The following is a 26,994-nucleotide window of genomic DNA, read 5'->3' as shown; positions in this document are numbered from 1 at the left end:
TTTATTATGACATTTGAAGTTCATGCTTCAACATTAACGTTTGGATAATATCCTTAATTTAAGCAGGAGGGTAAGAAGAGCTTCTCTGTGTGTTCACTGTGAAGTCATAAATATCTACATATATAAATGCGCCACACAACTTTTCTTTACTAGTCTGCAGTGAGAGGTGCTTCTGCAGCCATGCATGCAACTCTAACATCCCCTCACGTTTATTTATTGTTTTTAAATTGCACTTTGGTCACTGTTGGGGACTGAGGGAGTGGGGACAAAGTTCACAGGGCGCATGTAAGGAGGAGGGGGTGAACAGGAGGAAGGTTAAAAAAGAAAAGAAAATTGACCTTTGAAAGCAAAACAGCAGGTGGAGAGCTAAAACCAGGCAGCTCAGGACACATCGGGAGGAAACTCAACACAGGGGAAATTAAAGTATCTGTTCTTTTAAGCTGAAGGGAAACTACACATACAATGAGGCCCAACGCTGCTTGTGTTTGAGTGTGGAAGTGCACATGAGAGCAGTGTTTGTTTACGAGGCGGTATCAGAGCAATGGAAGAGAGGATAGAGGAAAGAGCCGGGGCAGCCAAGGCGAAGCCGAGCCGTTTGACCGGCCTGCAGGAGCAGCTGATCTGGGCCCTGCTGGGATCTGGGCTGTCCCGGGACGTCCTGCTCCAAGCCATAGGGGAACTGGAGCGAGACAGGGCGAGCGCTGGCGGCGAGAGGGGAGAGAAGGGGGATGGAGAGAGCTCCGAGGAAGGAGAAATGGATTTTCCACCGCCTATATTCCGAGAGCTGGAGAAGCTTTCCCCAGAGGAGGCGACCAAACTGAGGGCTGAAGTTGACCGGCTGCTGCAGTAAGTACATCCAAGCAATTCTCCTGAAGCTCCACGGCAGAAACGAAAACTTAAACTGCTATTTTCACACAGCAACTTGTAAAATGAGAAGATTCCTTGCCGTTTAGATCTCGCCTTCTCTTCTCTTTCACCTCTTATATTTCAAAACTGAGCACCTGAGAGTCGAAACAACAGTTTCGTGGAAAACATCTCTTCTTTTCCTTTATTCTACTTGAGCTCGCTTCACCTTAAATCCTGCCTCCTTCTCCGTCTGCCTCTCTCTCTCTGCTATCTGGCTTCTGAGGCGAATTTAAAGAGGGTTCCTCCTTTGCTAGTTACTAATTACCCACCCCCATCATTATTCTCTAGCCATTTCTTAATAAATAAGCTACATGCATAGGTGAAGATTAATGGAGTAGGGCTGGTCATGTGAGGCGATGTTTACTTAAGGCAACACTGATCTTTTTAGGCCTGTTTTCTGATATTTGGAATACACTGCGCACTTCTTTTATCGGAGACTTTACTGAGATTTGTATTTTGTTTTGGTATTAAAAGAATTGCTAAGCAGCTGTAAAGCAATATATTTTAAACATCATCTAAAGATTAGTCGTGTGCTGAATTTGAATCTGGTGGAATCAGATTTGAAATGTTGTGTATTTTATCTGCTCCTGACCCGACAGTTAGAAAAGCGTTAAATTAGGCTTCATAAACCTTTTACAGGTTTTTCCCCTCCAGTGATCTGAAAGGGCTGGACTTTGCCCCTGTGTGCTTTCCCTTATCTCTCTGTCAATACGCCTCTCTCTACTTCCCTTTGAGTGGTCATGCTTTATGTCTCATGTTGTGACACAGTGCTAAGCGCTTTACCAGAAACTGTTCCCCAGAAACATTGTTGGAAAGAAAATGAAAAACAAATCAAATAAACGTAATTTGTCTAATAGGGAAGACCCCTGGCACGTTGCAAAAATTGTGAAAAGCTACATGCAGCAGCACAACCTTCCTCAGAGGGAGGTGGTGGAGTCCACAGGGCTCAACCAGTCCCATCTCTCCCAGCACCTCAACAAAGGCACGCCCATGAAGAACCAGAAGAGAGCCTCTCTGTACACCTGGTACGTCAAGAAGCAATGCGAGATCAGCCAGCGTGAGTACACAAGCAGCTGCGGAGCTGCAAAAGGGGGCCTCATTTCTGCTTTCAAACATCAAACATCAGTTCTCTAAGAGTGTGAGTAATAATTACCCATTCCCTTTTAGAATTTACCAACGCCAGAAACGGCCTTGGGTCTGCGGAGGAGCAAGGAGAGGAGACCAGGAAAGGCCGGAGGAACAGGTTCAAGTGGGGTCCAGCATCCCTGCAGATCCTCTTCCACGCCTACGAACGACAGAAGAACCCCAGCAAGGAGGAGAGAGAGGCGTTAGTGGAGGATTGTAACAGGTGAGACATAACAAAACAGCTTTGTCCCAACAAGACCCAAATCATGAGCCGGAGCAGTGACACAAACAAGCACAAACATATTCATTAGTAGTGAATTATGTACACACCCATTGTAACTGCTACACCGGTGAACAGCATGCTGGGTAAAGCTCTCTCTCGCTACAATATTAGCTGTTAGAGAGACATGCGTCTGCAGCTTTGTCATAGCAGGAGTATTGAGTGTGAAGTTCTTTGTATGAGTTCTCGAGAAAGAGACGTAAGCAGCAATCAGCCAGTTCCAAACAGGCACGGTTAGATCGGGCACTGCACTCGTGGTTTTTAATGCCACTAATATCTTACATATTTCTCTTATTACCAAATACCTACTTGCCCCAATATCTGATAACAAAACCCTTCTTTAGCGCACATGCTAACCGCTACAGTATGTGCACTACCTGCAGGTGATTGGTCGAGATCACAAAGGTTTGGAGACTATTGGCCACGCTCTCAAACAGAGCGTGTGTGACGTCGCTCAAATGGTCTTTTTTTGCTTAGGAAGGTTTCTGAGTGAAATGACCCAGAAGTCTCAGCCATGATAAGAGCGGTTTGAATTCTCTAAATGCTAAGGAAAGATGTTTCAATGCTTCCTTTCCTATCTCCTTTAGCAGAGGGAACACTGTACTATCCGTTACCAAAGGAAAGGAGATAATCAAACAATTCCTAGCAACGCACTTCTCCCTGTGCACGATGGATGAACATCCTTCTTAGGACGTGTGATTCTGTTTTGGCCGTGTGATTCTGTTTTGGACGTGTGATTCTGTTTTGGACGTGTGATTCTGTTTTGGCCGTGTGATTCTGTTTTGGACGTGTGATTCTGTTTTGGACGTGTGATTCTGTTTTGGACGTGTGATTCTGTTTTGGACATCCTTATTGTAATTGTGCAGCGGTTCATCACTGTACTTGTACTTTCCATTGTTATTGTATCTTTCCTTGACCTCATCAATCGAGGTCAAGGAAAATCCTTTAGAAAAAAGACATGGGAAGTATTTCTCTTTGAGTGTTTGACAGCAGTCTTCTCTTCCTCCCTCAGGGCAGAGTGTCATCAGAGGGGGGTGTCTTCCTCCCAGCTCGCTGGCCTGGGATCCAACCTGGTTACCGAGGTCCGTGTGTACAACTGGTTCGCCAACCGCCGCAAAGAGGAAGCCTTCCGTCACAAACTGGCTCTCGACACACCTTTTACCAACCAATCTGGCTCCTCCTCTCACCCACACCACGCACTAAGTCCGGAGCATGGTAATACCCTAACAATGTTCAGGCAAGCGTGTGGTGCAGGCTGTGTCCAGACAAAGTTAGACTTGCCTTTGCTGGAAGACTTTCTCGTCTTTCTGATTCCTAACCAGCACAGTCGTTTCCACAAGTGTGCGCCGGTACTGAGGCTCATATTCCTCAGGTACCTCGTGCTGCAGCGGTGGAAGAAGTAGAAGTCGTATTACAACAGTGTGGAAATCCTGCATTCAATATCGTACCCAAGTTAAAGTCCTTATTCAGCTAAATGGCCCTTTTCATAATAACATATATTATATAACTGGTGATGCATTAATGTGTTCATCACAAAGGTTGCAGCTGGTAAAGACGGGGATGATTTATTAGTTTATCCACTGCTGGTAAACTTAACATAGAATAATACATCATCATTTATATTTTGTATTATTAATCTGAATCTGCTCAGTAACTAATGTTGTCGTATAAATCTAAGATGTAGTGGAGTAGAAGTCTTTGAGTACATGTACTGTCACATCATGTGTAAAATATAAACCCCGTCAGTGTTGTGGGGCCTGACTTCTTGTTTTTCAGGTGTGAAATACAGCCAGCAAATCCTGGGTGACTCCGTGAGCTTAGCCCGAGGGAGCGTAGGGGAGCGAGTGGGACGCCTGGTGGTCAGCCCGATCCAACTGGAGCCCAGCCACACACTCCTCGAGACACATAACCCCAAGCTGGTGAGAGCCTGTGTCACTGTCCTAGTTCATATTACCTGTATTTACATTGATCCTGACCATGCTGTCCTCTGGTCTCAGGTGTCCAGCGGTGGCCCACTGCCCCCAGTAAGCACTCTGACCTCGCTGCACAGCCTGTCTGCATCCTCTGCTTCCTCACAGGGCCTCATCATGGCCTCACTGCCCAGCGTCATGAGCCTGGGGGAGTCCTCACTTCTCATTGGTAACACTAGTTTCCTCTCTTTTCTATACGAATTAAAGCTGCAAAGACTATCAATAAGTCGAAATGTTCAATTAATCGCTATTTTGGTAATCGATTAATCGATTTGAGTTATTTTTTAAGAAAGAAAAGTCCAAATTCTCTAATTCCAGCTTCTTAAATGTGAATATTTTCTGGTTTCTTTACTCCTTTAAGACAGTAATCTTTGAGTTGTGGACAAAACAAGTCATCTTGGGCTTTAGGAAACAAAGATTGTCAATTTTTAGACATTTTATAGACTAAACAATTCATCAATGAATTGAGAAAATAATCGTTACATTTTATTATTACACGTAATTATTGCTTGGATATAAAATAACACCAAAAAAAGCTTCTTGTTCAGTGTTGAAGTGTTAATTTTGGGTTTATTAACAATAAAATAATCATAATTAGGGCTGCAACTAATGATTATTGGGTACATGTCAGCACTCGGTTGTTACTCAAGAACAACCCCCCCCCCCTAATAAATGTGTGAAAACTGCAAGTGGGTTTAAAGAAGAAAGCGTGAATGAGGCCCAATGTCTTCTGGTTCACAGGTTTAACCTCCACGCAGCCTCAGACCCTCAACAACGTGGGCGGCGGTTTCACCACTCTCCAGCCAATCTCCTTCCAGCAGCAGCTTCACGGCTCTCCCCAGCAGCCGTTATCACACCAGCTCCAGAGCCACATGGGGGCCAGTCCCTTCATGGCAACCATGACGCAGCTGCCTTGTCACAGTAAGGCCACAGTGACAAACTGCTCCGAGTTTAACACGTTAAGGTGAGAACATATTCATTCATGTGTTCCTTATTACAGTGTACAAGTGTGATTCGCCCCAGTACCATCCGTCCAGTCTGCTGTCTCAAGCCATGGTCATCACTGACAGCAGCAGCCTGGGGACGCTGACCAGCCTCACTGCCGTCAGACAGGTAACTGGGTCTGTTAAAGACATAGTTTTTATTATGGTTATATGACGTTCTCATCAGTGTATTACCTAGAATAGATGAGGGGGAACTGAAACAGTCATCTATGCCGTCTTCAAAACCACCAGACTCCTTTGACAAAAACAGTAATTTTACCTCGCAGAACACAGAGCTGCTGTTCTACCACTGCTTGATTGGTTAGTTAGTTTGTGTTACTGTGTGACTCTGGTGAATCCGAGCCTATCATTTAAAACACTAAAGTCACACAATTACACAAATAAACTAACCGATAGAGGCAGCGGTTAACCAGCAACCCCTGTGTTCCACAAGGTAAAAGTACTGTTTTTTTCCAATGGAGTCTGGTGGCTTTGAATAGCATCAATAAGGGCGTCAGTTTCCATCAGAAAGGGTCTCACGGTAAAGCGGTGAACATTTTCTAAATAATAATAATTTGCCATAATTTAAGGAGGCTAAAATAAACGTTGCTGTTGCCCTGTCCACAGCAGTACGTTGCTTAGCTTCAGTGTTGTAGCTCCTGTCTGTTCCTCCAACCTGGGGACGTGCCGACCGCCATATACTGTAGGTTATACACGGACTATGGATGAGTACTAAAAAAGACCGAACTATCCCTTTAGGGCACGCATAATCCTTTTTCTTTTTGTTTGGGTAGATTCTAACAGAAGATCCTGAGGATCAGACGGACCCACCTCTACAAGAAGACTCTCTACACATGCAGCCGCACACACCTGTGCCAGGTGCGTACATACAGGCTTACATCTACATCCAACCACATCTTTGGGATGACGCCATTTCAAGTTACGCCGTTCCAGCCCAGATAAACATTTCCATTTTTCTTGTCAACAGCTTCCTCCGACAGCCTCGAGCTGTATCCTGCTTCTCATACGACAGAAAGCCATCAGTCTCACCTCCTCTCACCTTCACCAACAGACATCAGCTCCTACATCCCTACACAGATGGTCTCCACTGCACAGTAGAAGTGCTGGGGCCTAACGGTGTGTTCTGGATGGACGGCTACCTCTGGTGTAAACATCCAGGGGCCACAGGGACGATTCTGCTCTGACGTTTCAAAGACTCTCTGAAACTTCGTACCACTGTAACACGAACAAGGATCCACATTAGAGAAGATTCACTTTTGATACATCCCCTGAAAAATCAACACCGAAATGTATTTTCATTCAAATGTTTAGTATCATCATAAATTGTACATTACGTTGAAGCTTGTAAACCGTGTTACCTGCATTTATTTTTTTTATGTCACTGCCACAAAATGCTTTTTCACACTTCTTTCATAAGAAAGTAAAGATTATTTCAAGAATAACTCGGAGTAATGGTATGAAAAGATGTTTAATGAACTTTCACTGTCAATATTTCAAGCTTGTGACAAACATAACAAACATCCCAAAACAGTTAAAGATGAAGTCATGAGGAAGTCAAAGCTCCGTCTCTCTTCTTCTTCTTTTTCCGTTTTACTTTGACTTGCGTGTGTTCCTGCTCCGACTCCGAGTGCTCACCATTTCTTTGAGCACCCTCTTCTTGATTCTGTTTCCTCTTTATCTTCCTCTTCACAACGTGGTTCTCCTCTCCCTCTGCCGCTCTTTTCTTTTTCTTTATTTCTTCTGAGCAGGGAGGCTCTGCTGAGTGTGTGGAGAGTGTAGAGGGCAGCGATGGGGGTAAGAGATCTTTGACAGACACCGCCGCCTCCCTCAGCCTCGCTTCCATCTCACTGTCGCTGTCACTGTGACCAACAGAGGAATGTATGGCGTTACAGGGCTGGTTCGGATGTGTTCAAGTGGGGTTATATGAGGAATATGGTGGTCTGAGAAACAGACAGGAGTTATGGCACGGAAGATAAGCAATGTGCTGCTGTGGACGGTGCATCAAAAAAAATCTATAACAGATTAAATGTGTATATGCTCTCTTCAAAGCCACCAGACTCCTTTGGTAAAAACAGTAATTTTACCTGGAAGAACACATGGGTTGCTGGTATAGCGATGCCTTGATCGGTTAGTTTCTTTGTGTTATTTTGTGACTTTGATGTTTTAGAGAGTTATTTCTGATTCACTAATGTCACACATTAGCACAAACAAACTAACAGATTGAGGCAGCATTACACCAGGAACTCCCGTCTTCCACAACTTAAAATAGCTGTTTTTGTCAATTGAGTCTGGTGGTTTTGACGAGAGCATAGATATTTGCTTCAGAAAGGGCTGTCTGACGGCACGGTAAAGCGGTAGGAATGTTCTAAATATAGCGTACACTTAAACTGATATTGATGTTTTTCAGATGGCTTAAATACTTTTTGCTGCAGCAGAACATTGCTTAGCTTCTGTTTGTTTCTCCAAAGTGGGGTCGTGACGACCGCCATTTGCTGTAGGTTTTACACCGACGATGGATAAGTACCTCATATAACATCAAGGACTATACAAACTAATCAAGGTCGTTAAAAACTAAATGACAAGAACCTTGAGCTGGGAACAGGCCGGCGTCTCACAGGGGCTGGAGGATCAACAGCTTGCTGTCCCGGGACGGACGTAGAAAACAGATGAAATCCTAAAACAGAACAAGGAAAAGCATGTGGATCGTGTGCAGTTGTGCATTTAAAGGAAAGACTGCAGAAAACCCATAAATGCAGCAGGTAACACAATAAAGAGTAACTTCACCCTCATCATCATCATCATCATCACATTTAGCTGATTCCACACGGGATGAAGTTTCAGTCTGCATCTCTGTGAAGGAACTGACAGTAACAAGCACATTATGAGTCAGGTGTGAACATCTGCTCCTCACACAATCATGAGATATAATTGCATTAAAAGGTCAAACAGTTGAACCACCTACCTGTCGAGAAGATGTCCCAACTTTTTAGCGACGTGTGTTCGAAACCCTTGTGTGACCTGGAGCTCGTTGCCATCGTGTTCATGGTCAGCGACAACTATACTGTTGCACAGACAACATTCAAACTTATTTCATTTCTGATTTCTGTCATTGTGCTTTAACTTCTAAGTTAAGCTGCACATCTCGCACGTATATCATAGCTTCAGCTGCAAAGTGGCTGTTTGTTCTTTAGACCTACTATTCTATTCTAAGATTAGTAATACTGTTTACCTTTGTTATGCACACATTAATGCACCATTAATCACATTATATAATATAAAGTACATTCCTCTGAGGGCCATTCTGCATAAATGGGTAGACTACTATGCTAATACTCTTGTACTTTTACCTAAGTAAGATTCTGAATGCAAAACAAGATGTGGGCTCTACAGGATGCTTCTTCCTCAAATGATGTGCACAGGCATTCTTTTATCTAAAATAGCTTGAAAAACACTGCATTGAGCTGTCGTGCATGCACCAAGAACCCCTTAGGTTTGAGCTCCACCCCTGCAAACTGTGATGCTTGAACTATTTCAACTTCCTAATTGTATAAAGTGTTAATTATAAAAGGCTGCTTATTGTGTGGAGATACAGAAACACAATAGTGTACACTAGGCCTTCTTCCTTCCTAATACAATGTACAGTTAGCCTTACCGCTTCGACTTCTGCACATTGCTGTCCCCGTCTGAAACAAACAGAGAGAGCAGCAGCAGGTTAAATGCATCTGATAAAATACTGTGTGCATGATTCTTTATGGAGTAGCACGCTCGGTTATTTCTGCAGGAGTTTAAGTCTCTGTACACTTCGTGTCTCTTCACTAACAACAGAATCACTTTCACCTTTCTTCTTGTCACTCCGTGTCTCCCAAACTGCCTCCTGACATCTTCTTAAAGCTTCATCATCACTGCTGCTGGAGTCGTTACATACAGCAGCCATCCCTTTAGCGGCGGCCGCCATGATGAAACATGTGCCACTGGTGTTTTGAGCTGAGGATTCTGGGTAATGTAGTCCGTTCATCAAGGGGAGCTATGTTGACAGATATAGGCTTTGTTTTTATTTTTTAAACTCAGATATATGCTTTTATTCATCAGTTTTCGATACAACTTTGAGAAACAAACTGTTCACATCAGAGTGAAAATAACATAATTCAAGGAAATAACATTTATTGTACTTACAGAGGAAGTTAAAGATCTTCGAAAAACAAGAGCTGTGCAAAAATGGTCATTCCTTAAAATGTATAAACAATGTTATAGAGTTCCCATATTACACTCCCAACAATTAAATTAAAAACCATTTTGCCATATTCATGTCACATCAGAAATATTCAGTTTGCAACAACCTTTGAAAATTGTATAGGTTTAATTAACTCAGGATTTTCTACATTTTCTTAAAGTACCAATATAACTGATTTATTGTACACACACACACACACACACACACACACACACACTTTTGTCTTGGACAGGCTACATAATTAAACCATATGTCATATATCTGTTTACTATTCATGCCAGCTGGAAGATAGAAAAGCCCCAAAAATCCCTGATAATCCGTTTATAATGAGCACTATGTTTTCAATGTTTTGCAGTCCGACATTTTTATTAACAATAAATCTGATACCACATGAATGTATAATTTGTAAAGTGAGACAATATAAAAAGGAGGACATCAACAGGTTGTGGAATTGATCCATACATTTTTTAAGGGTCAGTCATGAAGACTTTTTGTACAGACTTTACAACAGAATACCACCGACTGATACTGTACGGCAAAACAACAAAGTCTACACAGCTCCTGCGACACCCGGGCTGCTCACCAGCAGTACAACTGAGATACATCCATTAAGTCCAACTGACAACATGATTGAGGTGATACAGGGTCATGGAGCGAAGGCTACGTCTGTCCAAGTGTGTGCCTGATATCACACTCGTCGGGGTTATTAATTGGCTACATAATGAATCCTTTAAACTAACAAATAAGAGGAAATGAAATGACTCAACGCAGGCGGTAAAACACCTGTTGCACACAAGGCAGTACTGCGAGACGGAGAGGAATTATCTGCTCTTCATCTTAATGCAGTGTTTGCCTTACAGGTGGATGATGCACAAAGTGTTCTTACATAATGAATGACCTGATATAAAAGGCACATGGAATCAATATCACAATGCACAGTAAAAGGACCATTTGTGTATTGAAAACAACTTCCAGACTGTCCCGGTGGTTTTGCATGATCTAAATGCATCACATGAACGTATTAAAGCATTTACAAGGTGTTAGAATCATTTCCTGCGCTTCAGGCAGCCGCTGATTTCCATTTATGTCTGTACAATATAACAATCAGAGAAAAGGAACTAATCACAATCAGACTGGACATGACGTGACAGACATCCCAACCTTTCGGAAGTAGAGCTGCACAGAATAATCAATTAGTTATAAACTATTAAATTAAATCGCAACCGTTTTGAGAATCGATTAAATCAGTTTGAGTCATTTCTACAATTTTATAAATCAGGAAGATAATGAAATTAAAATAATTGCAGGTCTATTGTGCAAATTGCATTGCATTGCACGGGTCTAACTAATAGACTTGTGTGTGCTACAATATGCAAAACCACCAGTATAGTCCGTAGAACAGGTCAGCTTGTGTGTCTGCCTCATTACAAATAAACTACCAAGCGACGACACTCTGTATTGTCATGCTGTGTGCTTCGGTGGTACATCATTGGTAGATTGAGAACCTGAGCGCAGAGCAGCAGAAGATACATCAGCGACCAGTTTAATAGGGTTACCACATCGCTGGACAAACTCGGCTCCTAAAGACGGGGATTCACAGTGCTGTTGTGCCAAATCAACCAGAAAGACCTCAAGGGAGTAAATAACCGTGTGCTTACACAATGGAGTGGATGAAGTGGGAAGACCAAACCGTTTAAGACATGGACAGCATATAAAGCAAGTGCAGGAACTCCGATTCTGCTGCTATCTTGTCCTTCTCATGTATCCCAGTGGGCTGAACGCGACACCTGGCATCATGAAAAGAGCTCTTGCTATTCTTGAAGCGAAAATAAATGTCCTACTTAAGATTATTCCTCATGAAACTGACACCAAGCTTAAATATCTGACACAAACCGTCCCAATGACTCACAACGGAGTAGATATTTAAGCAAGAATGAAACTCAAACAATGTCAACTAGTGCTACATGATCATCTACGACTAACGATACTGTAAAACATCTAGTTAATGCTCGCTTCTCCATGCGGGAAACACAAATAAACATCTATACACTAAAGCTAATGGAGTTATAACTAACACAGTCTGGAGGTCTGTGACTCAAAGTGTCCCTTTCCAGCAGAGACGGCAAGAAACTTAAGGCAAAAGTGTTACATGTGACTTTATGACAAACTGAAAGACAGAGGGAAAGAAAATATTTGACCAAACGTTCCTCAGACTCCCAGAAACGGAGCTCAATGAGGTTCTGATGAATGGATCCATGATTTCGTATGAAGGCAGACGTGGTCCGTCGTGAAGGACGTGAACACAATGGAGAGAAAACTTCTGTCCCCCAAAGAAGAAGCTTTTGGATGGTTGTAATGCAGGGAGATCGATCCCCTCTGAAGTATTGCAAACATTCCCCCCCCCTTCAGGTATTACAGCCCACCGTCGTAGGCGTAGTCTGCCTTGTTGTGCATGATGAGTTTGTTGTCCACAAAGTAGAAACTGTCTGATCTGGTCTCGTAGGGGTGCGCCACCATTTGGCGAACTGGCAGGGGGAGAAGGCAGAAGAGAGGGAAGTAAGGATGGACAGATGGAACATGACAGAAACAACATATGGATTATTAGCGTTGCCAGATGTATAATAATTATCATATTTGTACGATCATTTCTCTCTCTCTCTCCCGCCGCTCATTTGAAGACAGTTTGAACCGTTAGCCCAGTTATTTATTTAATCAACTTATCTTATGGCCTTAACTGTTTTCAGCTTCCTGTCACGCGCTGTAACTTCTCCCCTTTGTTTTATACCCGTCTTATTATATTAGTCCGTTTGTATTTCTGTTCTCTTCGTTCTTTAATGACCGTTTTTAATTGTATTAAATGTAATTTTATAAAGTGTTTCTGTTGCACGACGTCTTAATGCTTTGAATGTCCTTGTTGTTGAAATGTGCCATATAAATAAACGTGCTTTGCCCTGATGGACTGATGGACACTCCCCCGATGTATATTTGTGGCCATGAAAATGTGTAAATTACACATTTGCACCGATTCGCTCTCGAGGTTCCGACAACAACTTCGATAACTTTAATCCTCTGGTAAGACCGTTCAACATTTCCCACCTGGCAACGCTGATATGCAACAGCATTAACATTACGGGCACAGCAAACATAAACTCACTGAGGTCTTCTGGAAGCTGCGGAAACTCATAAATGTGTTCACATGTGTTGCGGCTGTTGGGAATACAAAAGCCAAAGTCAAAGTCAAAGTTCTTGAGAAGGCGTCCCTGGAAGTAATGCCTCTCAATCATACGGAAGCTGTTAATGGGCCGGTCGCCCACCGTGAACTCCACACTGAGGTTTAGAAACAGACACAAGAAAGACAACATTTACAATTCAGTTCAAACAACTCAAGTCGGAGACCGAACATGAAAGTCTGATTATTATGCACTCAGATATCTCTAGTCAGAACATTACGGTTCATTTACTTACGTCGCACCAACCGTGCACAGTTTTAGGAAGGCTGGTGTAAACTGATATCGCACAAACCGTCCTGCACTGGTGTCTACATCTCCACTCTCCTCTTCACCCTCCAGAGGACCTAATACACAATTATAATTTAAAATATCTTGTCAAATAATCATTTCACCAGATAATCCAAACAGCTGTGATTAAACTGATTGCATTAACATAGTTTGAAGTGTAAGAGCAATGTCAAAAGGTTACAATCAAGAGGTTAAGGACACACTGAGTCCCAATTATTCTCTCAAATCTGTATATGTTACCTGCATTCTTCTAGTAAAAGTTAAGCAATGAAAATAACAGATTTCTTAAGCATTTCTTCTACTTGTAGGACTTTCTGTTAATATTTCTAGAAGTAAAACTATCCCAGAGAGAGCAGCGAGGTGAGAGCTATAAACAGCACACAACAGGACGCTGTGCTTTGTTGACTGTACAACACCTGAGGGCTGTAACTGCACTGCACACATGCGTCTGCACACATGCGTCTGCACACATGCGTCTGCACACATGCGTCTGCACACATGCGTCTGCAAACTGCTCACAATAGAAAGAGTTCCAGTGAGATTTAAAAACTGTAATTAAAACAGACTGCAAGGAAGTGTGAACAGAATAACTCTGGCTATACAGGAAAACATGTCATGTTGAGTGACACAAATCTCCCTGAGAAGGACTTGGCTGCATCTATAAGAGGCAGAAGTTAAAATGTCCCTTACCGCTGTTAGGAGGTTTGGCGATCTCAAACAGCACCGTTCCCGTTTCCAGATCTCGGATTTTGAAACGTGTGAAGTCGATGTTGAAGATATTGTCTTCAGGTTTGCACAGATAGTCTGGATTGTGAAATAAAAGTGTGACTTGGTGTTAAGAAAAACAAACAAATAGTAGGGGAGTCTATTTATCCGACAGCAAGCGTCCCTTAGCAGAGCTGAAACTAACGTTTATTTTCCAACAAAATGTAAGAAATAGTGAAAAATGCTCATCCTGGTTTCTTAAAGTCCAATGTGATGTCTTTAAATGTTTTGTTTTGTCCATCCAAACCCCAAAGATATATCATTTACTATGATATAAGTAGAGAAAAAGCAAGAAATCTCCATATTTGAGGCTAAAAACAATAATAATTGTCGCAGTGCTACCCAGTAGCAAACAGGTATTTCTTTGATATTTAACTAGATTTACCAATCCTTATTAAATGATGGATATCTGTTTCTGGCTCCTGCTCCTTGCAGTAGTGGTGAGTAATGCTATTGCTCAGGCTCGCAGCTGTTCAACAAAGTATTGTGAGAGAGAAGGGAAGTAACGCCATTGTTGTCTGGTCTGGGGGAAAGGCCAAAAACAATGGAAGACACAGAGCATTAGCTGCAACTGTGGTAGTCTGGGTGTCTGATGACAGACCGTGGCGTTTACTCAGAGGGTTATATGTCTCATGTAAGTTCTGGTGCTTTCCATCTGAACAGGGAAGACGTCACACTGCGTTTCAGTACAACAAGTCGGAAAAACAAGTTCTAGCCAGGTTAGCTTTGTAAGCCGTTGTTATCTATACCAGTTGATCACAACATATTACACGCTGTTTTACACCCACAAACACCGTAATAAAAACATCTCTACAGATAGAAGTTGGGCAAAATAGCTTTCCCTTCTGTTGATGTGTGTAGCAGCCATTTAGATTTTTTTTTTTAGGTCAGGGTTGGAGAGGTTCTTCAGACTTTCCGAGTCCGAAATCCGGATTTAGGGGGGCCAGTTAAAATGTAACACGCCATTAAAGCTGCACTGGAGACCAACATGAGGCTTAATGATTAGACAGCAACTCAACTGCAAATTAGTTTGTATTTTTGTTGTAGAAAACTTTATAAGCTGACAATATGTTTGTTTTTTTAAAGCTAGTTAGCCAAAAAAAAACAATACAGCTTTAAAGCCAGGGGGCCCTGAACAACATTCCTTCTAGGTGGCCGAACTTCCTTGCTACGCCCCTGGATAAATCTCATTTAGTCGGTTAACGCCAAAGAGTTAAGATGCCCAATTTAGAACATAGTTAATTTAGACGTACAGTATCACATGTGTTACCACTTTCACATTGTGACTCAATATATTCATTATAATTAGTGGACTTATTGGTCAACTGATCTGGAAACTCGTCACGTAGCCACAGTTAGCATCGGGTAGATGGTGCCCGTTAAGCGGAGTGATTTCACCGACTTTAATCAAGTTAACGTTCACGTAACTTACCCTCCGTGACTGCCCGGAGACCCAGCACATTGTCCGGGGTAATATCTTTCCCCAGAGCCCGGAGCTCATCCTCTGTGACCACAGGCCACTTCTCCGTCTGACTGCGCCTCGACTTCAGCTTCTTCAGCATTCCTCCGCCAGTCTTTCGGTGCTTCGTCTCCGCGCCGGTGTCTGCGTCCGCCGTCGCTTTTTTAATAACTGTCGGTGCCGGTTTGTTTCGTGAACCGTTCATACCGGATAACAAGCGATCATGAAAATAGTTGTTGTGCCTTTTTTTTTGGGAGCGATTTAACAAACTGCGGGTGTCATTTCAAGATGGCGTAAAACGTGTATGGGAGACAAAATATTAAGATTGTGATTGGCTGAGAACGATGGAAATTGTCATAGTTACCGAAGGGGTGTGAATGGTTTAATGCCCAGGCCGTCCCGTTTCGTCTTCAACTGGGTTATATTGTGTTACACGATTGCTCTTAGTTAAATAAGACCATTTTGTTTCGTCTACAAGCTCTCATCTGTCATCATTTCCGTTTTTTTGAATGATATTAACATTAAGTGTTTTTTTGCCCGTTGGAAAAGCAGTAGGTGTGTTGATGAGTAGATTCGTGCTGCCCAGTGTCGAGTATCAAGTGCACCCAGCGATGCTGTTAAAGTCCACTGTGTGGCGCTGGTGCAACTCCTCCCGGTGTTAGCTAGCTTTGTTGACGGAAGTTCCCACGGAAGAAGAGAAGGAGTTGCGATGGTGCGTGTGAAGTCCAGGTAAAACGTGCTGTTCGTGAACCCTTTTCTCTCGTTTTGTGTGATTCGTCTCTGACAGCTTGACTTCTGTCGGCAGGTATTTGCTGTGTGAAGTCCACGTGACGGACCGGAGCCGTCTGTTGTTGCTGGATGACCGAGCTGTGGCTCTGGCCGTGAAGGCAGCGGTGGCCCGCACACACGGGGACTATGGGGCGGCTCTCTGCAGCATCAGATTCTCTGGTAAGATGCTTTCTGTTGGAAAAGTAGAAACAACACAAATGAAAATGACTCTATTACAAGTAAATGTCTAAAGCCTAAAACCTACTTAAACTGTGAAGGAAATTCAACTTTAACTTTGTTTATATCAACTCGAAAATAGGTCAAAATTCAAGCAATGGTGTTTACAATTTCCCCCTTATTCACAATGAGACAGCAATTGCTTGTAGTAATAGAAACAACCTAGCTATTGAACATAGAGAAAAAATAAACAGGATTTAAATGTTGAAATGACACAAAGGGAATAAAGAAGTAGAGAAAGTCAATAACTAAATATGACATTTCTGTATCAAATATTGTGTAGCAATGATAATATTATTAACTAGAAATTAAATATTCTTGTTCTTCAGTGCCTAAACTCTAAAGAGTATCAGTACTCATGTTTGTCATATTATTTCTTACTTTGTTTTTAAACATAAGTAGTTTATTACTGCTGCATAATGTGTTTCCATGAACATTTCCGTGTTGGCCATTGTAGCTATTCGTTTAAACGTTTTTACATACTGTTGTGTAGTTTAATCTAGAGTGGTCAAATGTTTTGTATGGAAAATCAAAATCTGCAACATAAGTGTCACCAAAGCTGTCAAAAATATGTAGCTGAGTAGTAATTATAATATTTGCTCGTGAACTAGAAGTAGCATAAATGGAAAGTCGATGTAGATTTTTGCAGTAAATGTCCACTACTACTTGTAAGATGCATGAGAAGAGCTTTAGTGCTGATGTAATATTACTCAGTCTAGGTTTCCCTGAATGCAGGCTCAGTTTAGAGGCCTTGACATGAGAATATTAAGGATTCCCAGAGCCCTTCATCTCATCGATGATGATATTGATCTTGACTCCAATAATTAATCACTAATCACACAATACTTCCAGGTTATTGTAGTGTTGACTGAGCCCTCAGTGTTCTCTGCTTTTTTTGTTTCTTTTCAGTGAAATATCTGAATGCTCATACTGGAATAGTATTCCTGCGTTTCCCCAAAAGGTGTTACAAACTCCTCTGGTCTGCATTGCCTTTCATTACCTGCATTGAAACTCGTGGGCAGAAAATCCCATGTTTTCTGAACTGTTTGCATGTCGGAGGTAAGAAACTTACATTTCATAATGAATCACACATACCTTTTAACAATCTTAAATACGAATTGAACTCTTATTAAAGGTGGTTTGTTTTTTCCAGGAACAATTCGAACATGTCAGAAGTTTCTGATCCGATACAACACCCAGCAGCTCCATCGAATGCTCCCTAAATGTAAAAACGAAGGTAATTGAATGCTATCTAATATCATTCATACTGAACTCTGCGATGTCAGTCAGTAGTGGTCCATTTATTTATTTATGTGCTTTTTTAAACGCTTCAATAATAAAATCCCAATATAAACTTTAAATGTTTTACAGAGTTGAACATTAATTTCTTTCAGGATGTATTGAAGCGTTTCACTTCACTTAAGAACCTCTTGAATGTTTTATTCCCATCTTAAGTTTAACACATTAAATTCAGATAAACAGAAAAATAACATTTGACATTTGTTTTTCATTTTGTAGAAGAAAAACAAGAAGTTCAAAAAGCAATTCTGAACTGCACTCTAACGAGAGGAAACCAGGAAGCATTCGAAGATGAATTTGAGAGTGACGAAGAGGATGAAGAAGAGTGACTTCACAACGTGCAGTAAAAGGAGGCAGAATATTTTTGTTACGGGACTGATGGAAAGAAATGCATGCCCAACTCTGGAAATGTTTTTTACTGCAGCTGCTCAGTATATTTGTTACTAAAGATGCCTGTCTTCAATAGAGGGACTTATTATGTTTGTCACATAAATCATTTGGGTTGGCAGAGTATCTTTTAACAGCAAGGTCACCTAACGCTGTTACTGAATTACTATCTCTTAGTTGTTTTGGACAAAAAATAAAACTGCAATTGCATAGCACATAATAAAATGATGGCCTTCTTAAAAAAAAAAGTTATTTTTTAATTAAATATTTTGTATTTATTCTATGTGTATTTCTGGTGTGTTTTGTTTACAAATTAAAGCACTATTTTTGAAAATATTGTATTTGTCTCAGTCCTTAAAATGAACTTCTGTACAAACTCGTGTAGACCATCCAAACATTAACAGAATTGGTGGTATAGATTTGGTAAAAATATGTTATTAAAGCTGAACATGTATACACATATCTATCAGCTGACAAAGCATAACCTTTAACAATATTGGCAATACTGCAACATACCATTTTAAGATAATATATTTGTCCAATAGACCCATTAGTTAATCCCAGAGGTGGAATGTAATTAAGTACATTTACTCAAGTACTGTGTTTATGTACAATTGAGGTATTTTTACTGTACTTGTTACAGTGCATTTTGATGCTAATACTTATGAACTTTTACTTAAGTAACATTTTGAATGCAGGTAAAGAGTATTTCAACACACTGGTATTACTACTTTTACTTTAGCAATTCCACCCCTGCTTAATCCTACTAAACCTTTTTAGTATCTACATACTACATTCCCCACAATGCTTAGCGGGGCCTCCACTAAATAGGTTTGCAGGCGGTACAAGAAACATCCGGGTCTCTCAGGTTCCTGTTTGGCGACCCGTCGCCATTAGTGCAAGCTCCTAACGGATATATTTATTTGGTGAAAATCTCTAAATTTTCGTGTTTTCCAGCCTTTGGAAAACATTTGACGCCTTGTTCAGGGCATTTTGTTTCCCTTAACGAGTAAACAACTTAAATTCGGGGGGTGTTGGCCCCGCGTGGCGAACTTTCGTCCTCTCTTCCAACAGCCTCCATAACTTGAGACGCCGAAATCGTGTCTCTTATTTTTTCTCTGGTTGTTATTGTCAAGATGTCGCCGTAATGGGTTTTCCGCGTTTGACAGAAATGAACCAGGGCCTTCGTCGCCTGACCCGCACTCACTACACCCCACTTTCCCTTGTCGTTTTTCAGCTGGATGCTGGAGAGCTCGGTGGCTCTCTACCCGGAGCTCGGCCCCAGAACCGTTCAATTCACGAAGACAAACATGGAGAAGAACCCCAACAGCAGCACCAACGCCAAGGTCCCGCCCCGTTCCAGCTCCACAGGCCCAGCACCGGCCGACTCTAAACCCAAAACAGGTGAACACCGCTCGGTACATAATACATGTCACTCGAGGTTGTCAAACACAATGTCTGTACTTCGAGATAAACACTCATTCTGTGGCCTGCTGGGGCCTAGCAGTAGCGCGGAGGTTGTTTACCTCGTCTGACTGACGTCGCTGTCAAAGCCCTCTAACAGTCAGAAGCATAGCTAACAGTCAGAAGCATAGCTAACAGTCAGAAGCATAGCTAACAGTCAGAAGCATAGCTAACAGTCAGAACCATAGCTAACAGTCAGAACCGTAGCTAACAGTCAGAACCGTAACTAACAGTCAGAACCATAGCTAGCTAACAGTCAGAACCATAGCTAACAGTCAGAACCGTAGCTAACAGTCAGAACCATAGCTAACAGTCAGAACCGTAGCTAACAGTCAGAACCGTAGCTAACAGTCAGAACCGTAGCTAACAGTCAGAACCGTAGCTAACAGTCAGAAGCGTAGCTAACAGTCAGAAGCGTAGCTAACAGTCAGAAGCGTAGCTAACAGTCAGAACCATAGCTAACAGTCAGAACCGTAGCTAACATGTACACATAACACGGTATTTGTAATGCAATCTGACTTGTATTTGTGCACCACAGTTTCCATATGCATGGAGGCGAGACACACTGACGTGTTGTTTACAACCTCCTCTAGCTAACGTAGATGTTTAATTTACACATCTGTTTATGTGAACGTGCAGTTAGGCCACTCTTTGGATGTTTGCAAGTTTTTTTTTTCTTCTAAAATTAAATTAGTCTCATTCATAATTGCACCTTGAAGTTATAAATGCATAATCTAAAGAGATTGACCTGTGACCCTCTTAATTAAACAGTGTTTAATTCTGCAATCTGCTGTGTGTGGGTTGTCCACAGGCACACCAAATTACCAACCTTTACCCACAGCAGTAGATCATTAATTGTTTGCATGTCTACATGAAATGAGGTTACAAAGTCCCCCATATTTCTTTTTATTGTTGACAATCAGCAAAATGAAGAAGTTATATTGAAGCTATTTCTTTCTTTTTTGCAGAAAGTAAAAATAATGGAGGCTCTAAGCGCAACAGCCGCAAGCGTGAGCCCGCATTTCCTAAAACCGACAGTTTTCAAGGCGCTCGCCACACCAATTCACAGAAAAGCAAGAATTTTGAGAAGAGACCCCTTCAGAGAGGTGGAGGAAAACAATACGCAGTTGCAGGTGGAGGACGACGTGAGGAGGTTGGTATTCTTAAAAACCCACAAATCTTTAACGTGAAAACATTTTAGGAGCAAGATTAATAAAGACAATCTTATCATTGAAGATTTTGAACTTTAAAAATAAGTTTTAAGTTCAAATTTGCTTTACAGATTCTTATCCATCTCTTCCTCTACAGGTAGCAGAGACACGCCGGGCCGAGTTTTGCCCGGCTCAGTTTGCTGGACCGAAAAAAATAAGCCTTAACCACCTGCTGAATTTCACCTTTGAACCTCGTGGAGGTTATGGTGGCTTCGGAGATGGAGGCCACTCTGTTTGGGGCCGCCGAAACAAATGGGGCCACAAGCACAAGCCCTTCAACAAGGAGCTTTTCCTGCAGGCCAAGTAAGCAGCCTCTCCATGTACAATACATAACATAAAACCCACAATTGTGTGAGTTACCTGATTTTGTGTGTTTCAGTTGCCAGTTTGTGGTGTCTGACGACCAGGACTACAAGGCGCACTTCACTGATCCAGACACTCTGGTCAACTGGGACTGTGTGCAGCAAGTGGTGAGTGCCTGTCATCTGTTAAGCTGCGTGTATAAGAAATAAAGCCCATATTTGTTTACATAATAATGCATATAATGACGATCCATTTGTGTACGTCTACAGCGCATCTACAGTCATGAGGTGCCGTCTTGCCCGATCTGCCTCTACCCGCCGTTGTCAGCTCGCATCACCAAGTGTGGACACATCTTCTGCTGGCCGTGCATGCTGCACTACCTGTCTCTGAGTGACAAGAGCTGGTCAAAGTGCCCCATCTGCTACGAGGCAGTTAACACCGATGACCTGAAGAAGTAAATAAGAGAGAAATAAAGCCTTGTAGGCTAAAATCATGCATGTATGCACTCATTTTGGTGGGAAAGCGTACCAGACTGCAGTACGAGAGGAGTATATGTTTCTATAAAGAGGCAGTTTAATTAACTTTAGTTTGGTTGAGTCTTTTAGACCGTTACTTATAAACTGATGGTTTCTTGTTGCAGTGTGGTTGCTATGGAGACCAGGCAGTATGTGGCTGGTGACGTCATCACCATGCGCCTGATGCGGAGGGAAAAGGGGTCTCTGGTGGCCATGCCTAGCTCTCAGTGGGTGAAGGTGGAGGAGCCTGTTCGCTTCGGAGGTGAGAGACGGCCACCTTTTTGTTTATGAAAGATTGTTGACTTTTTGAAGCGTCATCGTCTTCAAAGTTATTTTACAGTAACGCTAAAGCACCATACAGACCTTTAATGTCCACGTACAAGTTGGGCTATGTTTTTGGAAGATTCACTGCTGTGTCTTGTTGACAGAAGTACAAGAGAAATCTTCCACTTTTCAGTGTTTTATATGGTCTCCTAAAGGGATGATTCTCTTACTTCCCATTTAACGTGTGTTTGCTAGATGCGTGTCTTAGCCCGTACTCCAAGCTGCTGCTGACCTCCCCGACGCAGGTTCTGAGCCTGGTGGCAGAGGAGAAGGCTGTCCTGCAGGCTCAGCTCAGCCAGGAAGGGGGGGACGCCCAAGGCTGCTTCATCCAGAGCGCACTTTGTCTTTTGCAGGTAACTAAAGTTACATGACACCAAATATGTCATCTTAAATTAAGCATGAGATGAATTTGTAGCGTCACCAACACGTTAGCCTGTAGCAGTAACTTGCAAACTGTATAAGCCATGCTGACTCCGTCTTCTCAGCCAGGACTTCATCCACAGTTGTTTCCTCTTTTTTTAACTTTATTTTTCAGTGTAAAACATAGCACACACAAGTGCAACCAGCTGGAGTCCACAGCCTTTTTTTTAATGTTATAAAGTCACGTTTGAGCATAGAATCACCGCTCTGAATCGTTTAGTATACACCTGCGTCCTGCGTCTAGACTGAATCGTGCATTCTTTAACTGGATGTCTTGGTTTAGGAGCGAGAGGAAATGCTGCTGAAGCAGCAAAAGGCAAATGTGAGAGTCAGGCTTGACCTTTCCTCTCTGACTCTGGAAGAACCTTCTCCTGTGGACGAAGTGGTTACTATTATCAGCAGCACCAAGGTGAGTCTAAAGAACGCATCTTTTCAACATTCTTGTCTATTAGTGATGGGATCAAATTATTTTACTTCTGCTTTTATATGTTATTATTGGTATGATAAGTAAGAGGTGTCCGTCTCTTTCCTTTGTAGCCTGTGCTGCAGTACTCCTCTGCATTTGATGACGAGGTGGCGGAGGTAGTCGAGGTCCCAGAGGTGGCGGAGGTCCCAGAGGTGGCGGAGGTCCCAGAGGACGCCGCTGCAGAGCTGCCAGGCTTCCCTGAAAGTATTTTGGAGAGTGTGCTGGAGGAGCCCCCAGAGGCCATGATGGATGAAGCCCCAGAGCCCCAGCCTGATGAGGAGAGCCCTGCCAGCCAGGCAGAGTCAAGCCGCCCTTCAGCCAGCGTGGTGCATGGACCCTACTACTATTTCTACCAAGGTGGGTAATTCCTTGCTCTCCTGTCTCAACCAAAATCATCTGGTGTTGTTTGTCAAGCTTGGTTGCTGTGAGGAAACTAAATTGCAAACTTCCTGATTACATAAGAACTAACTGATAGTTGAATCTAGCTAAAGCGAGACAAATCAGCTGTTCATCGAAATCTGACAAATCATGTGTTTGGTTTGTAAAAATCTGAATGAAGTAACATTAACCGTCTTGGAGTCTGACCATGGTGGCTGTTGGTCTTTTTTCCCTCACGTTTAAAGTTTCATTGTTGACTCAAACTATTCCTTATTGCCTTTTCCTCCCTCGCTCATGTTTCTCTCAGCTGATGACTGCCAGCAGATGTTCCTGCATCCTGTGAATGTACGCTGTCTGTTGCGTGAATACGGCAGCTTGGAGGCCAGTCCGGACTCCATCACTGCCACAGTGGTGGAGATAGTTGGACACACGGTCACCGAGGTGAGCAAAACAAGGAGACACAAATCGCATACTACTCGGATCATTTTGGTGTCGCTGTTTCAAGTTTTAGGCAGTTTTCCATGTTGGTGGTGTTCTGTTCGTCTGCTTGGGTCACAACTTTAAATGTTTGAAAATGTTAAACAGTTTCTGATCTTTCATGATTGGCTCTGTTGCAGGATATTCGCCGTCGTCATCGCTACCTGGCTCATCTGCCACTCACGTGCGAGTTCAGCATCTGTGAGTTAGCTCTACTGCCGCCAATCCTGTCCAAAGAAACTCTGGACACATTTGCAGGTAAGAACACTTTGCTTGTTTTCAGAGTGTGAATTTAAAGTTGTCGCCGGGAGACTTCATAGATTGTAACTGTTGATTGCATTAATTTTCCTCCACACTACTAGATGACTTAGAGAAGAGAAATCACCTGAGGCAGAAGAAAGCGAGGGATGAGAAGCGCAGAGAGAAGCGAATCGAATTCGAGGAGAACAAGAAGCAGGGTAAATGTGAGTACAGCTGGTTACAACTGTAATCGTACCTCCAGAAGAATCTTCACATATCTGACGGCGCTCTGTAACTGTATTTGCACTCGTATGTTGCACAGATCCTGAGGTGCATATCGGATTGGAGAACCTTCAGCATTTCCCAGCCTTCGGGTCTCCCCCCCACAGCAGCCCTTTAATGCAGCCTGACTTCACATTTGCCCCCCCTTCACCCCTCAGCAGCAGCCCTTCCTCTGGTAAGAGCAGCTTCTCCTCTGCAATGTTTTGTTCAGTGCTATAAATAACATTTCTGTCTGTTCATAGCTTATGTTTGAGCATTTGAACAATGTGAGTTGAGCATTACTGTTGTTGTTTTTAGATGGGATGAGCTTCCCAAGTCTGAATGGGCAAAGCTCTTCACCCATTGTGGGTAGTGTGGAGGATGAGTCCCACTGTATGTCCTTTGCACAGGTGTGTATGGCAAACACACAAATGCCAACATAGCAACATTATTCATTAAGACATCCTTTGTCATATCAGGGAAATGCATGACATAACTGAAGTGCTGTTGTTGTAGCACATAACTTATATACTTGACATGGTCCTGTGTCCTGTGTAGATGCTAAGAGATGGGAAAGCCAGAGGTGATGCTGGGCCCAGGATCACTCCAAAGAAAGGTAGTGCAAGATTGTAGATGTAGTGGTGACTTGAAAATGTAAAGTCAGAATTTAGACGGCAACAGTTTTCTCTATACTGTATGTGCTTGTGTCAGTCGGTACAAGTAGCTCGTACTGACAGGTGTGCGGGTGAACTAACTGGAGCTTTGTTTAGTATTGTGTATTTCCTGTAAAGCCTGTGTCTTGTGCCATGCAGAGCTGCTAGCTCCCCCAGCAGCAGACAGCGATGGAGAGAGTGACGGGTCTGAGCGCGTCCCTGTGCCCAGCTTCCAGAACTCCTTCAGCCAGGCCTTTGAGAAAGCTCTTCTGCAGCTGGACAGTGGTGCAGCTTCTCCTCCACAACCTGTGGTTGTCCCAGGTTGGACATCTATGAATGAACTATATCTAGTAAATTAAATTGTGACACATGTGACAAGTGTTTGTTAGAAAACGTACACTCATTCGATGTCTTGTCTTTCAGAGGAGAAAGGAGGAAAGAAGAAGAAGAAAAAGCAGAAACTTCTCTTCAGCACATCCATGGTTCACACAAAGTAGACACTGAAGTGGATTTAATCATATTGTTTCTTGAGTTGATCTTCCCACCGCTTGTTTTTACTTCTATTCTGATCTTTCTTGGAACTATAAGCAATTGTAAAAGGTTTTAGTATGTAGCCAAAGTTCATGCTGCGTTTTAGTCCTTGTTCTCGATGTGCTTCATCCATTGTTTGAGTGGCATGCCATCAGTTTAATTACCATTCATTCTTCGTTGTACAACTGGGTCAAAGTTTTCCAGCACCCTCCTGTCACACTGAAAGGCCTTATGGGTAACATTCTGTTGAGATGCCTGAGTAAAGGAAGGGAGGGGTATAACGAGCTGCTCTCGATGTATGCTTTAGGCTTTTCATGGATACATGACTTGCATCACAGTATTTCCTGTTTGATGTTCCCGAAGTTGACCCTGAGCATTTAGGATCTGAGTAATATTGATGAGATAATTCTGGGTGCTTTATATTAGAGTTGCAGTCAGCCAGCTGCAGGTACGTTGCCCCTTTAAAAACAAATATTTCCAAGATACTCAGTGCTCAGACAACAGCGTGGAACTTCAGTTTAGAATAGATGGAAACAGATAAAGTGTTTATCACCGGTAATAATTGGGGCCAGTGCTACTACCTTCAGAGGATAGATTTGAGAGATTAATGCCCTGGTATTTTGAAAATGACAACATGAATACATCATTTTCAAATACTATATTGTATTAAAGAGATTAGATCGGTTGGCTCAACAGAACTTCAGTATATCCTGCGGGATTAAACCACAAGTACGCACCTCTTTTTCAGTTTCTCCTGTCATCTAGAAGGTTTACTAACTTTTAAGGTTAAATTCAGTGTTGAAAATGTGTGAAACTAAAGAATTGCTGACATTTAAAGAATGCTTTTGAAGAAAAATGGATTGAACATTTGTTTTGTTTGATGGTTCTGTAATTAACCTTTTTAATTTTGAGCAAGTTTAACGGCTAGTGAACATAACTAGTCTGTTGAACTGAATAAACAATTATGCACAATCAAGAAACTGACTGTTTAATGCAGAGGATCATGCTACCATCACATTATGAAGAGTGCTGCAGTGTTCAGTCTTCTCCACACGAGGGCAGTCCTGACGAGCCTGATGTCGATTGTACAATGTCAAAGTTATCTCAGCCACAGTCAATGTTTTATGTTTGTTTTATACTTGTGGGGTTTCTTTTAGGAAGTTTTTCCTTGTGCGGTGCGAGGGTCTAAAGACAGAGGGTGTCGTATCCTGTAGTCTGTAAACACTGAGACAAATGTGTAATTTGTGATATTGGGCTCTATAAATACATTTGATTTGAATGTTTGGTTAATACCAAGCTGACCGTCAGAGATGAATTAAATGTACAAGGTTATTAAAATGAGGGCTGTAACTAACTTACTTTAGAGATGAATCATTCGGTCTATACAGAAACTCTCTTCCAGTTTCTTAAAGTCTCAGGTGATGTCTTGCTTTGTCAGTCCAAAACCCAAAGATATTCACTTTAATGATATCAAACACTGTAGCAGGAAAGCTCCGTATTGGAGAAGCTAAAAACAGCATTTTGTGGCATTCAAAGTAACTTTAACGATTAACCTGTGATCGACTAATCGTTGCAACTCTAATTGAAATACATGAATTATGAAAGTCTCTTCATTCAGACAGGTATTAGCCAACGTTTTGAAACTTTCAGTAATTCTATATATCAGGGATGAGATCATTCTCACACAATCACAGAATCCAGTCCAGTGTCAAGTTAAAACATTTAGCTCGACACTGGATAAAGGTTTAACTTGTTTGGCAGGTACAGCTGCGTCTCCATCTATCTCCCGTTCACTGTGACTC

At 42.3% G+C, this 26,994-nt stretch overlaps 5 protein-coding genes across 5 annotated transcripts; 3 read left to right on the top strand and 2 right to left on the bottom strand.

The window, feature by feature from the left end:
- The first annotated feature begins 39 nt into the window (after nt 1-39).
- On the top strand, nt 40-6,838 carry hnf1a (HNF1 homeobox a). Its single transcript, XM_029438969.1, has 10 exons — nt 40-846; nt 1,764-1,963; nt 2,074-2,254; nt 3,324-3,526; nt 4,088-4,230; nt 4,309-4,450; nt 5,023-5,202; nt 5,282-5,394; nt 6,059-6,143; nt 6,253-6,838. Exons 1-10 carry the CDS (start codon nt 542-544, stop codon nt 6,381-6,383), a joined length of 1,683 nt encoding a protein of 560 aa, XP_029294829.1. The 5' UTR covers nt 40-541; the 3' UTR covers nt 6,384-6,838.
- Nucleotides 6,735-9,317, bottom strand: c9h12orf43 (chromosome 9 C12orf43 homolog). Its single transcript, XM_029439002.1, has 6 exons — nt 9,123-9,317; nt 8,938-8,968; nt 8,248-8,346; nt 8,070-8,146; nt 7,872-7,959; nt 6,735-7,144 (listed from the first exon to the last, which is right to left on the bottom strand). Exons 1-6 carry the CDS (start codon nt 9,298-9,300, stop codon nt 6,829-6,831), a joined length of 789 nt encoding a protein of 262 aa, XP_029294862.1. The 5' UTR covers nt 9,301-9,317; the 3' UTR covers nt 6,735-6,828.
- Nucleotides 9,318-9,861: 544 nt separating this feature from the next.
- unc119b (unc-119 lipid binding chaperone B) lies at nt 9,862-15,716 on the bottom strand. Its single transcript, XM_029439005.1, has 5 exons — nt 15,232-15,716; nt 13,725-13,838; nt 12,982-13,090; nt 12,671-12,843; nt 9,862-12,041 (listed from the first exon to the last, which is right to left on the bottom strand). Exons 1-5 carry the CDS (start codon nt 15,461-15,463, stop codon nt 11,929-11,931), a joined length of 741 nt encoding a protein of 246 aa, XP_029294865.1. The 5' UTR covers nt 15,464-15,716; the 3' UTR covers nt 9,862-11,928.
- Nucleotides 15,717-15,829: 113 nt separating this feature from the next.
- Nucleotides 15,830-18,288, top strand: pop5 (POP5 homolog, ribonuclease P/MRP subunit). The gene is made up of 5 exons (XM_029439009.1): nt 15,830-15,987; nt 16,064-16,206; nt 17,173-17,322; nt 17,417-17,500; nt 17,782-18,288. Exons 1-5 carry the CDS (start codon nt 15,968-15,970, stop codon nt 17,889-17,891), a joined length of 507 nt encoding a protein of 168 aa, XP_029294869.1. The 5' UTR covers nt 15,830-15,967; the 3' UTR covers nt 17,892-18,288.
- Nucleotides 18,289-18,810: 522 nt separating this feature from the next.
- Nucleotides 18,811-26,172, top strand: rnf10 (ring finger protein 10). The gene is made up of 17 exons (XM_029438958.1): nt 18,811-19,353; nt 20,382-20,566; nt 20,722-20,927; nt 21,004-21,094; nt 21,197-21,381; nt 21,568-21,704; nt 21,962-22,119; nt 22,470-22,595; nt 22,724-23,009; nt 23,338-23,471; nt 23,648-23,765; nt 23,870-23,971; nt 24,070-24,204; nt 24,327-24,418; nt 24,567-24,624; nt 24,821-24,982; nt 25,085-26,172. Exons 1-17 carry the CDS (start codon nt 19,191-19,193, stop codon nt 25,156-25,158), a joined length of 2,412 nt encoding a protein of 803 aa, XP_029294818.1. The 5' UTR covers nt 18,811-19,190; the 3' UTR covers nt 25,159-26,172.
- Nucleotides 26,173-26,994: the final 822 nt, after the last annotated feature.

This window comes from Cottoperca gobio, chromosome 9 (genome assembly GCF_900634415.1).
Source record: "Cottoperca gobio chromosome 9, fCotGob3.1, whole genome shotgun sequence".
Classification (NCBI taxonomy): Eukaryota; Metazoa; Chordata; class Actinopteri; order Perciformes; family Bovichtidae; genus Cottoperca; species Cottoperca gobio.
This window is presented reverse-complemented; position numbering and strand designations above follow the sequence as displayed.